General features: G+C 42.4%; 1 protein-coding gene across 1 annotated transcript in view; it reads right to left on the reverse strand.

The window, feature by feature from the left end:
• Positions 1-13,792, reverse strand: part of gpc1b (glypican 1b) — a 69,167-nt gene that overhangs the window by 23,394 nt on the left and 31,981 nt on the right. Inside the window, exon 3 of the mRNA XM_032531338.1 lies at positions 5,978-6,136. Within this exon, the coding sequence (XP_032387229.1) occupies positions 5,978-6,136 (159 nt within the window). The remainder of the gene's footprint in view (positions 1-5,977; positions 6,137-13,792) is intronic.

The following is a 13,792-nucleotide window of genomic DNA, read 5'->3' on the forward strand; positions in this document are numbered from 1 at the left end:
TGCCGAGAGGAGAGGAGGAGAAAATCAGGTGCCATTGGTGCATTAAGAGATAAAACTAGAAAGTAGTCAGAAAGCACATAGAGTACCTCCGCCAAGCCTGTACGCTGCTCTAAATTTGTTATTTTAATGATGGAACATTTTAAGCCACATCTGGATCCGATCTGCATCAAAGTACACAATCATGTTGATTGGGCGGCAGCTGCGATGACTTTTGGGGGATATCCAAATCATGTCAGGGAATATTAGGCGTTTTATACAAGAATGAATTGTGCAACATTCATGCGACTCAGGACTACTGAGTTACGGCTGATTAACTTCATGTTGCCACCTATAAGCAAAATATTTGCCAGGTTTGTCACCCGCAGTTAAAGGTTAAAAGTACATAATATATTCAAGAGGCCATGCATGAAATGTGTAGCTATAGTGAAAAAAACAACAATTACAATGGCAGAAAATCCTCTTTTGGCATTTACAGATAGACTTGCATTTTCTCTTGGTTAAGAAATGATCAATGTGTTCAATCAATGGCAAGATGGTGGTCCAATTTACACAAAAAATTGCAAAACAAGTTAACTTAAAGGCACAGGCCTAACTTTCCTTCTTAATTGAACGGAAATAAAGGTTTTGAGATATCCGCTTAACAGGACCCAAAACATATCCTCTATGTAGACTGAGAGGCACAGAGCTGCAATATTTCAGGCACAGCAAGGCTGTACTCTGTATCCCCCCCCCGCCCTCCCACCCTCCACCACCACCCTCACCAATCCACAAGCACAAAGATCCTGAGCCCTTCCCTTTGTTAGTTCCCTACCTGTGCAAGGGCAATATAAATAAACACAACAGAGCACCAAACAACTGCTGTCCTGGGCGCTCTGAATGCACAAATGATGATAGGGGAGCCATTAGACTGTTTATGTGTCAGTCTGACTCTCCATCAATAACAACACTTATCACACATGCTGTGCCCCAGGAGCACTGCAAGCCCCTCAGCCAGCATTTAGATAGCTATTAAAAGGTCCCTTATATTAAACACGCCGACACATCACATAATGCATGTCATTTATCAACATGCTCTCTGTGGAAGCTCGTATTCCACATCCTCTCTTCAGATTTTCCCTTGCTTGCATTATGCACCATTTACCCATGCATGTTTCTTTTCTATCCATCTGGTTCTCTTTTTTTTCAGCTGTTTTCCCTTGCTTGCTACCTCCCAAACTCCATACTTCCTTACCCTCATTTGGTTCTGTTTCACTCTATCTCTTCTTACTTTCCACCGCTCGCCCCAATGCCATCCTTTCTAGCACTACATTCCTTTTTTTTTTTTTTTTTCTCTTTTTCGTTTTATCCTTCCAAGGCGCCGTCGCTCCTAGTGAATAATGTGTTTGGCATAATTAGGCCAGTGTACTCCAGGTCCCCACCGACGTGATTTGCATGCAGATAAAATGAGTCAATCAAGCACCACAATGGGAGTCAATGTCCTTGTCTCTCATGACATCGTCAGGGGTGACCCTGAAAGCAGGAAATTAGAAGGTGGGCAGCGAGACGTGGGTGGTGGGAGTGAATCAAGTCGGTAGCTTAACTGTGGGAATATCGAAACACAGATGTAGAATGTGCAACCAGTGTCCACTCTTCGTAAACGTAGTGATTTGGAGGTAAAAAGAAGAAAAAAACACAGGTCTAAATTTGGTTGAAAACAATCAGAACGTTAATAAAAACGTTAATAAGGTCTTGATCACACTTGAGGTTATTTTGAAAGCTGTAGTTTGTGTTGCTGCTAAATTGTATGGTGGTATACAATACCGAGAGGTGACTCTACAATGTTGTCCATTTCAATGTATTGCAGGTCAACTACACATTGAAATATAATCATAAACTCAAATGTATTCCAGTTTTATGTCTTGTTACTTTCAAATTACCAAATATCTTCTTATTAAAATTACAGCACACTGTTTTTTCTGTGTCAGAACTCCCAAGTCAGCTGCCAGACAATTCCTGGAAAAGAAATCCGCAGGCTGCCACTTGCTATCAGCTGATGGGGATACAGACTTGTCCTTTGATCCCCGTTTAGGGCCTGTTTCCTCAATCTGATAGGATACAATTGAAAGTGCTAGACGTCGTTCCCGTGGATTGCTCCTCCTCAGTCTATCTCCGTGGGAGGAGATGGAATTACTTAACAGTCCAGCTGGGAGATGTTCAGAGCTGAATAAATAAGCAAGTCCTGCATGGCCTTTTAGAAATGAGTGTACCCATAGACTAGCCAGCCGTCCAGTACTCTTCAATCAGATTAAGCTCTATGACCACTGATCTGCCTTGAACTGAAATGGCCTGGAACACACTGGCCAATAAGCATTTGGCCGCTCATAAAAACGCCAGTGCACAAATGTATGTGTAGTCTGTGTGTGTGGATAGTTAAGAGTTAACTTTGTTTGACACAAACTCTCTGTATTTACATATTCATCTAGCTTGTCAAAAACAACGACAAAAGAATCAAATCGTTTGATCTATACAACTTCCCCAAGATATTCACCAGAGAATGTCTGGCTTTTTTTTTATTATTAAAAATGTACTTTGATGATGAATTGATTATCAAAATAGTTGAAGTAAACTGGCTAATCACTTCAGCCCTGAAGACAAGGTCATACACACATAAAAATAAGGTCAGGCACAGCTAAAATGGGCTTTTTTCATAACATCAAATGGCCGAGAGAATCAAACAGAAACATAGATGGGCTTCTATTCATCTTTATTCATTTTTAGATAGATATATAGCTCTGTCCCAATTTAACCTTCTTTTTTTTTTCATCAAGGCACAGACACAAGCCTGGTGTTAGAGGACCTCAAGTTTTGTAAGCAGTGGGACCAGGACAGGTTTGCAGTTGTATGCAGAATGCTGCATGGCCATGAAGTGCTTTACATACTGTAAATGTATTGTTGGTGGATTCTGCCAAGCTCGTTCCCATGGCTGTAGTTTTGTTAGATAATGGATAGGGACGGGGGGGGGATCTCATTCATCCATTAATCAGCGTCACGAGTAAGATGACAAGGCATTTTCATAGATGCATATCTTAAATTTGACTCTCAAAAGTAACAGGCATGCCTTTTGTTAATATTGCAGCAGTACAAGCATGCACACATACACGCAGACACACGCAGACACACACAGACACACAGACACACACACACACACACACACACACATTGAATCCAGATGCTAGTGCTGGCCCCACCTGCCAGGTTTAAGGCTTCCGTCTGTCTAACACACCTGGTTGCCATCTAACACACAACTCCCTTTGGTGCCATCACTCTCTATGTCCGCTCTGACCTTTTCCCTCTCACTTTCATATGTAACCCCATCTCTCTTTCTCTGTTAATTTTTTTCTCTCTCTCTCTCTCTCTCTCTCTCTCTCTCTCTCTCTCTCTCTTACCACTCTTCATTTCCACCTGTTTATTTCTTACTTTCGTCCTTGCTCTAAGGACACATCCCTTTTTTCTCTGTATCTTTTATCTGTCTCATTTTCACTCCGTCCTGTCCTTCGCACCCCACTTTTTTTCCTCCTCTGCATTATACGCAGCATCTTTCTTAAACGTGATATATTATTTACTTTCTTACCTCTCTACACAGTATGAATGACAGTGAAGAGATTGGGAGTGCCAAGTGCAAACCACAAACCCACATGCTTCATACAAAGACTCTTTCACTCTTTCACTCACTCACAACAGTGACACACACCAAATCTTCCAAACACACATCTGCATGCTCACATATATACAGTGTACACACTCGCAGACCCGGAGCCAGCTGTATATGAGCACGCTGGTCCTCTAATCTGTGGCTTCTTCCAAAGTCCCTGGACCTAAAAAGGCCTAGTCTGCCTGTGCTGGAACAGTAACACCCTACACTTAGCCACATGGCGCTGCTAGCCCACACCCTGCTAAACACAGCCAGATGTGCAGGGACTGTCAGCATGGTACAATGTCACTGTACTCTCCTTCAGCCATAAGGTGTCCTTGAGTGCTATGAATCCCATAAATCCCATAAGTAAAATGTATTATTATTGCTTATTTATTATTATTACTATATGACCAAAAAAACCTCACCTACTTTTAACCATAAACATCAACCTTACTGAATATTTATCCAAGATCCAAACACCAATCCACTTCTAAAATGGCCGTAAGTTGTTTATCAAAGCCTGAAACAGAAGTAACTCATCTTACTTTGCACTTCTCAACAGCAAAGGATAACAACAGGATGTCTTTAGTAAGCTGGCTGGATCCTCCCAGATTGCACTGATCATGTGGCAGCAAATGTTAAGTATTATAGTCCAATTAACCCCAGTCTATCGCCCAGCTCTCGCCTTCAGAGGACGCAGTCAACAACAGATGGTTTTTAGACCTCAAGGTCTCAACATAGACATACTTCTCTCCTCCCTCTGTCAGCTCTGCCATCCCCATCTGATGCTCATTGGGGTGAGACAAGCGGATATGAGAAAGAGGGACAAAAACATATATAAAGTTGGACATAGCTGGAGTGGGTCGCTTTAGAGAGGAGGTGGTGGGAATTTCAGAAATTTGTAAAAATCCGGCAAGCACACTGGAACAAAACAAGCTACAAATGACTTCACTCTGAAGCAGCACAAATGACCACGTTTGGGCCGTGTGTCTGTGTACTTAACTACAGTTTTTGGATGCAGATCATTAGAGGTTTGGAGGTCGGAGTGCAATATGAATGTGAGTGTCTGTAATCTGTGTTGTTTACTGGCATGCTGTGCTAAATGAGGTGCTTTCTTGAAGAATGTAAAAGCTCAAGAACTGTCGGATGACATAAACTTGGAGAATTTGTATGTTCTGTGTGTGTGTGTGTGTGTGTGTGTGTGTGTGTGTGTGTGTGGGTGTGTGTGTGTATGTGTGTGTGTGTGTGTGTGTGTATGTGTGTGTGTGTGCGTGCTTGGTAGGGTGACTGCATCCCTTTTGCAACGGCCAGCGGTCCTGAAAAGGAGGGACTATGAGTGAGACACAGAGGACAAAGAGCGCTAGAGTAAAGAAATATCACTCTGCCACTAATCACCGTGATCCGAAAAGGTCAGGCTAACTAGCCAAACTCAGAGCCCCGACTGACAGATCCATTGTTGCCGACTGGCCAAGGGGAACAAGTGGAGCACAGAGACACCCTTCTATTAACTGGAGCAGGTCATCAGACACAAATAATTGCCTTGGTGTGCCAATGTTCTAAGATTGAAAATCCCTCTCTTAGTCTCCCTCTATCTGTCTCTCGCACTTCTTCTCTCACACTCGGAGCACTGCAATTATGTCCCGATTTTATTTCATAGTAGTAAGAGCTTAAACAATATGTTGCTGTGGTGCAGACTCAAAGTAGATTTAGAGATTCAGACTCTTGCTCCAGTGCATGTTCTTACAACACCGCAATCACAATGATATTTAGGTTTACATTTTACTGGAACATGTTAACATAATTTGTCTCATGGGACATGAGAGTTGAAGTCAGGAATTGAAATAGGTTTCTTTGTATGTAAAGCCTTATTTTATTCAGTTGCTAACATACTGTAGGCTGAACTCCTCCAATGAAATAGGCAAGTATTGATAAGTAGGATCCACTTCACTGACTTAGGAAACTTGGTATCAAAGTAAAAGAAAAGAAAAAAGAAAAAATGGCATTCTGACAACACCACTGCAAGGCATTACCAACCTCCTCTGTTGAAGCATGACAGTAGATCAATGCTTTTCATCAATCTGCAGACTGTATAATAATCTCTTACACTTATTGTCAGCCTGTGTGTAAATGTCCATCTGTGTGTAGGATGAGTATGTGAAAAGGAAAAACACCACTATTGGCAATACATTGTAGGTGTGTGTAAGACCTTGTAAATTGGGATATTACAAATGCGATGAGGTGATTATCTTTTTTCCTAAATCTAATTCCCTCACCCACACACTTATTGCGTATACACAAACTTACCATCAAAGGCCTTGTACTGTCCAGTGAGTGAGGCCTGTAAGGATCGGCCAACGTCTTTGAGGAGTCCCTCCATCTCCCTGCGGCTTAGCAATGCCAAGTTGTCCTCCATGTCACTGGTGCAGCAGGTGTAACCCTGGGGACAGATGCGCAGGTGCTCCCCTAAAAGGAGGACAGGTGGAGACAGAGGGGGAGAAAGGATGGGGAGGTTGTGGAGGAAAAGGACAGGAATAGTCGAGGAAAAGAGAACCAATAGGGAAGATGGAGAATATGAGGGGATGAAGAAAAGCAGAGAAGAGCAACCATGGCATTAGCATTGGCAGATTCCATCAATTCAGGAAGCACTCATCATCACTGAGATTAATAGTTCCCATGTTGCTGCTGAATAAAATACTCTACATGAACATGACGGGGTGAATTAGCTGCAGCGGCTGTTTTTTTATGGCCTTAAACACCAACTTGTTGGCAGTTGAGGTGGCAGGGCTGCATGTGATCGCCCCCTGATTACCTGGCAAGACGTGGAGAACTCTGTGCAAATTGGAGCAGTGGAGCAGGAGTAGAGCATCAGCTCCCATGCAATTTTAATGAGCACTCCTGACTCACATGCCTGTGTATATTTTTGCCAAATACACACATACACACACACACACACACACACACACACACAACACACACACACACACACACACAAACTACAAAGTAGAAAGGATCTGTATGCAAAGCCTGTGTGAGTATACGCACACACAACCAAATACCGTATGTGGAAATTTCAAAGTTGGTTAAAACGTCAGTCAAGCTGCAGCTGAAATGAGAAGAAATGATGTAAGATGGAAATACCATCATCTACGTCAACGCAGAAAAGCCTAAGGCGAACAAAATTCATGTGGGTGATGTTAATTTGCAGGTGAAGAGAGCAGATAATGTGTGATGCAACACTTTTGAAGATTCCTTCCCACTCTCACTATTTCTAGACACACACACACACACACACACACACACAAACACACACTCACACACACACACACACACACACACACTCACACAATGAATCCACAGTGAACTACACCGCACACACTGATTTTAAAAACAAGGATGCACTGTATTATGTAGTGTGGGGCACAACAAATCACAGTGAGACGTTCGTGGTGGGAAGAGGACAAATTAAAGGTTTTTATATTATTATGTTGGACTTCTAAAGACAATAAAGATAGAACACTCCTTTCTTGTTCCCATGAACATATTCATTAAAGCTTCTGATGCAGTTGTAGCTAAAAGTGCACAGACAAACGTGCAAAAGGCTGTAGCAAGTATGCAGATAGGATGGCAACCCTTTTTGAACTCAGTGCTCTTCCTCAGGCAGCATAAAGATCACATGTTTTGCTATCTACGTGCTGTTGCTTCTGTGGGGGTTTAAGTTTTAAGAAAGAAAATTATTTTTGCAAACAAGAAGTATCCAGTTGCGTCACTCTGGGCCTGTTTGGGAACCCTTTTCCCTCCATCTATGAAACACATTTCTTCTGTAGATCCGCCTCCGTTTCTCTTGTATTTAACCAACTGTCCGTCACACTGTTGATCAAATTTTCTCAAAACATGGAGGGTTGATAACCTCTACTTTCTTTCATTAGACAAAATTTCCAAATTAGGGTATATGTTCTCTGGTTTCAAAAGATACATTCAAACCCTAAAGAATTGAACAAATGTTGGCAAAAGGATTCACATTAGTATTTTATGTGCAGGTTTAAATCCAATGACAACATAGTATGTATTAGAGAAGACAACATCTCCATTGTTATGTCATATCAGTGTGCCACTGGTTGCACTTATTGCACTTGTTAAGCAGTGTTTGTAGACGGAGGGCATGTTTTAGCATTTCCATTTCAATTAAATTACTTCCTCTATGGAAGAGGCACCTAAATAAATCTCAGAGTCTACATTTCCACCTAAAGGCACAGTCATTTCCACCTCACCAGAAATTAATTTTATAGCCTAAAAGGTACTGAAAAAAAAGACTCTGTTTCTTGTTGCAGATCACACTTTGCATGATTGAGGTATAGCAAATTATCATCTGCATACAGTGAAATAGGATTACATAAAGTATATTCACCACCATAATAGGGCTTATATTCTATGACGTATTTCCTGTATTAAGGGTTCTAGTAATAAGGCAAAAAGCAGCGGGGAGAGAGGCCATCCTTGACGAGATCCTCTACAAACAGGAAACTGGGATATGAAATTGTTTCCAGTCAATACTTGAGCAGAAGGCCATTGCCGAGTCTTTTAATTATAGTGTACAGCAAAAAAACTAGAAGGGCATTCAGAGAGCACATACAAACAAACAAACAAGCAAACTGAACCAAAAACATTACATCAATGAGAGACCAATAGGAGATGACTAAACGTATTGTACTATAATATCACATAACTGAGCTTTACATAGCCTGCACAAAGGCATATAGTAAATAGTACAGGATTAATGTTTTAATGTCCCTCTGGCTGTGATTAGCATGCAGCTGGTGGTGTTTCAGCTCAGGGCAAGTCTATAGACATAGTGCTGCCATCGATAAGATTGATCCTGCATCCTTTTCATCGTTAAAGCTAATGATTTCTGTGGGCACTATATCAACGATTACAAGCAAGCATGTCAACTTCATTTACTTTAGTTGTAGTCTGAGTTAATCACTGCGTAGCCCCCGTCCACTGAGTTATCTCAGCTGTATTTTACAGTCAATGCGTGTATTACAAGAATCCACGTACTTTACTGATTATACATATGTTAAACACAGTTTCTGTAACTGTGCTTTAAGTGTCTCATCCAGTCCAACTCTAAAGTGGAGCAATTAAAGGCAGTTGTCCTCTTTGAAAACGAAAGTGGAGGCCAGTCTGCCCAGATCGGAGAAGGTGACATTGAGTATCTCTCAATACCATCTCACTAGTCATGGTGTGACTCACATCCACACACCAAGAGAGAGAGAGAGAGAGAGAGAGAAAAGAGAGAAAGAAAGTTTGGACCTGGAGTAAGGCACTTGTATGTAAAGTCTGTGCCGGTGGAGGAAAAATAAATTGAATGAGATGGTGAGAAAGTGAAGATGAGTACAAAAAAATAGAGAGAAGAAAAAAAGGGTAAGGTAGGAAGAGTGAGAGAGAAGCTTGATGGAGGAATAGCTATCAGGGGTCAGCTGCAATCTGTCAGCCCCCGGGACGGCTGTTTAAATGCCTGGACTGGTTTTAGTGTGTGTGTCTGTGTGTGTATGTTACGGGCCTGTGGCCATTTCTTCCAGTGCAATCTGCTTGCTGCCTGCCATTTGAAGGACATCTGTGCAAAAAACAATACACAATTAGAAACACAATGTCCACGCACACACACACACACGCACACAGGCACACACACACACACACACACAAACACACACACAGTAGGAGGTGTGAGACTTTTAGATGCAGCCAGGCACAAACAGCTTCAGAGGGTCAGGTTTTTAAAAAATACCCCCCCCCCCCAAACACACACACACACGTATGCAGTTTTACAAACACATGTGAGATCATGGACACAGAGAAAAGGTCACCTGTAACAGAGCATTACGTTTCCAGTCGGCAACCGTCAGCGGATGTTACAACCAGGGCAGTCTCCTCCATTTGACTTAGTAAACTGGACTAAGCGTAAATGTGTGTGTGGGATTGTGTAAATGTGTGTGTGGTGTGTGTGTGTGTGTGTGTGTGTGTGTGTTGTGTGTCTGATTGGGTGAGAGTGACGGTCGGCCACTCTTGATAAAGAGGAAATGTATCCCAAACAAACCATTGGCCTCGCTTTTACACCTATACACGCTTTAATTCACACACACACACACACACACACACACACCAACACACACACACACACACACACACACACACACACACACACACACACACACACACAAACTTTATAGCCTGTCTCCTAGCCAGAGGATACTAGAGTAATCAGCAGAGGAGGACAGCTCAATCTGGTGAAGAGCTGTTTTAGTGGGAGGCTCCAACAGTACCATCTAAGGGGCCACAACAGAGAGGGCAGCTAATGCTTGAGACATCCAATTTTCCGTGCTTCCACTACCAGACACATCCCATTTTCTGTACTTAAAGATGGCTACAAAAAACATCTTTTCATTACATACCACATGACCACTCCTTGTACATTTCAGATTTGGTCTTGCATCGACCAAATTCCAGCCTGCCCTCGCCATTTCCTGTCTCTATTGTTCCCGAATTGTTCCTGCAGTCTGAATAGGAATGCAAAGATAAACTTGAAAAATAAGGTAATAATAATAATAATACGGTTCATGTCCGGCAAGGGAAGCTGAACAGCAGACTTTAAACTGATTGCGCAGTTGACGCACAGAGATGAAACAAAACCACACATAAACAAGATCTGCTCAGATTAAATGATCAATTCAAATATATTCAAATTGACAGAGTAGGTGTTCTGCATTAATCAACCCCCTTCTGTGAGGCAAATCAGTACAGAGCAAGCCAATTATCTGGCCTCTCTTAAAATTACACACATGCATTAACCACCCACCCACCCAACAATTAATTTATGCGTGGGGCCAAAATTAGGGAAAGCTTTTCACCCCATAACAGTCCTCCATCACTTCTTTCCTTTTTTCTTTTGACACACACGGCTGCTAAATGGTGAGCAATTCCCTTACCATTAGCTTATCACTGTTCACCAGAGAGGAAGGCTCCTATTAACCAGCAATCTGGGAATGGAGAATACGGTTGTGCACACTGTGATGAAGCATGAGAGAGACTGACAGTCAGCTGCTTTTAGAGATGGTGGGAAACACCGGGAGAGGAGTGGGAAACAGGAAATTAAGAATAACTCAAAGCCAAAGTGTCTCCATCATATGGCTGGGAGTCTGTGAACAAAACAGGAGAAGTCAAAATACTTGCCTTGTGCTTCACTTATGTCACCATCACTGTGTCACTATTAAGTGTAACTTTGTGTCTTTCTAGTCCACAGGGACTAAAATACATGATAACACATAAACACTCTAACAACATAATGAACAGTCAGTGTAGCAGTTTATTTTGTCTTTCAGACAATTTCAAACCTGTGTTTTGAAGTTTTGATACATTAGTTCCATTAATTCAGAATATGTTAACCTTTGCGGGTTTTAAGACGATTGAGATCCAATTCCAATCCAAATTTTGAGCTGGGGAATTAAGACTTTGACTATTCAGTGCATTCATGGAGGATTTCAAGCTTATATTTGTAATTTGTACATCCTATTTGTTATTGGCATCTATTAATATTGTTATTTTTTGTTTCTACCTATGTCAGAATTATTTCATAATGTGAAGGTGACCATGCCCAGGTTTACCAAGCCAGATTAGAGAGTATATACTACCGAATGTAGTTTTAAATAAAGGGCTAAATAAGACCAATGATATTTCCACATATTTGTATCAATAAAGAAGATGGGAATTCATGGTAGACTTCCCAGTGAACCTAACTAGACTAGAGTTGTGGTTTGATTTTTTCTGTCTGACACTGCTGGCACTGCTTGGAGAAGTATGCATATTGGAATTTAGGACACATTAGATGTGAACAGTTGGTAAATATCTTTACTTCTGAAGCACATTTGGCAAAATAGCATGACTGTGACACACATTACTGATGGCTCCTGGTAATGACTAACATTGCATAACTGACACCATTTCAAATGTGTGTGGGTTTGCACGCATGCATGCATGCATGCATGTGCACACATGTTGTGGAATCTGGGAGATTAGCAGCCTAATCCAGGCATTGGTGAGAGTGTGTTCGTGTGTGTCCACACAGCTAGGTGGATTATTGCCAGTGCCAAGGAAAATGCCCATGGACACCAGGAATCACACACATGCACACACACCCACACCCACACCCACATTTGAGCAGTGGACAAGGGTTAAACTGATGAAAAATAACAGGGATATTTGGCATTTGAGCTTTACATGTCTCATCCACCAACTGTACGCATTACATTTTCACATGCCGAACAAACAAGTGCTTATTACAGGCAACACTATGGTCTGTGTCGAATAGCTACCACCCTGCATTCCACACGCTGTTAGCTGTTAGTCTGTCTACTTGTCCGTCTTTTTTGGTGCTCCTGACTATCACCCACAAAGAACGACCTAGGGCCGACCCAGGCTTTAACCTAGACCCTAGACACTCACCAGTCTGGTAATAGGATCCAAGCAAAAAGTCACATAAATAGCTTCCTCGAGCCAGACGAGGTGGCGGCCACGCAACACATTGACACGGACTACACCTGTACTGCTGGCTGACCAGAGAGCTATTTATTTATATGTCTACTTCACTGTAGCATGAGACTCATGAAACACCAGTAAATACTGCTCTCAACTCTCACACTAAACAGGTGCTCTGACTAGAATCAGACTCATATTAAAGCTACATTGTGTAGGAATTTCTCCCATCCAGCGTTGAGATCATGTATCGCAATCAACTCTCTCGCGCCACGCAGTTCAAAGTACGTATTGCAGCTACGATAGCCGCCACGCTTCAAAAAGCAAAAGTGTACAAAAGGCTGTCTATCAGCCGTGGTTGTTGGAGTGCACGTAGGAAAGTGGCGCAGACGTGCGCTTCACACCATGAGCGGGCACGCGCACCACCCGATGGAAAGGAGAGAGAAAGAAAAAGAGACTGCAGTGGTCCTGAGGATAATTAACTAGTTGGGATTTGGTGTGTGCGTCCAAAGCAGCTCCAACGTTCACTCTTTTTACTGATGACGCCAGTCTCTTGCTCTTTTCAAGATCTGTTTTCTTATTCTAGGTGAAGAAGACTCCTGTTCCTAAAATTTGGATTTTGAATATGTGTGGACCTCCGTGTTCCTTCTTCAAACTTGCCGGGGCGAGGAAGCGACAATACCCATTAGCAGCAGCTGTGAGTCAAAAACGTGAAAAGGAGGAGCAGTATAGCCTGTATGTCCCTTACCGGCTAACATACTTCAAGATGGTGCATGACTAAGGAGAGTCTACCCCAGTTTATGCAAGTGCAAATGTAAAATTTCAAGCCAATAGGAATACTTGGAATTGATGGTGGTGGTCAATATTCATAATACAGATTTTGATAATGAACAACTACAAATGTTACACAATTGTCAGGTGTCCCTCGCTCTGAATCTGTTGTCTGTATGTCTGTTTTTTCTGTTGTCTTGTACATAACTGGATCCTGTTGCCAAGCAACCTGGGGAGGCGGGGTCTCCATTCATTCATCCAAGCTCTCACCTGTTCCTGTTCAGCGTAATCACCAGCACCCACCTGTGTCTCATCACCATCATCACCACCTGCTCTTATACCATGACATCCAGTCCCTGACGGATCGCGTTTGGCGTCTCTATCGGACTTTTGCATTTTGTTGTTTTTGCTTTGTGTTGTGTGTTAACACATCTCTGCCTCTGCTCCTCCGTCCTAGATTCTTCCACGGATCATCAGCATTCAGACTCACCTTGGATCGTCACTATCCACTTCCTCACAGTTTGGATTCCTCTTCGCTCCCCTGCCGCCTCACAGCATCCCACCATCACAGACTGTCTCTAATAAACTCTCGTTGGAATTCACTATTCTTGTGTCTGCGTTTGGGTTCTTCTGCCAGCCGGGTCTGACAACAATGTAGCTTTAACAGGCTAAGCAGCTACTCACTAGAGAGAGGAATGGCTTAAGGAATAATGTGATAGCGTAATGATGTGGGCCACTGGGAGAAGATTACTTAGTTAGAGTTAAATATCTCTGGCGGTGATTAACTCAGTGGTCAGTCTATGTTAACAAATGGGCCGGAGA

Source organism: Etheostoma spectabile, chromosome 12 (assembly GCF_008692095.1).
Source record: "Etheostoma spectabile isolate EspeVRDwgs_2016 chromosome 12, UIUC_Espe_1.0, whole genome shotgun sequence".
In the NCBI taxonomy this organism is placed as follows: domain Eukaryota; kingdom Metazoa; phylum Chordata; class Actinopteri; order Perciformes; family Percidae; genus Etheostoma; species Etheostoma spectabile.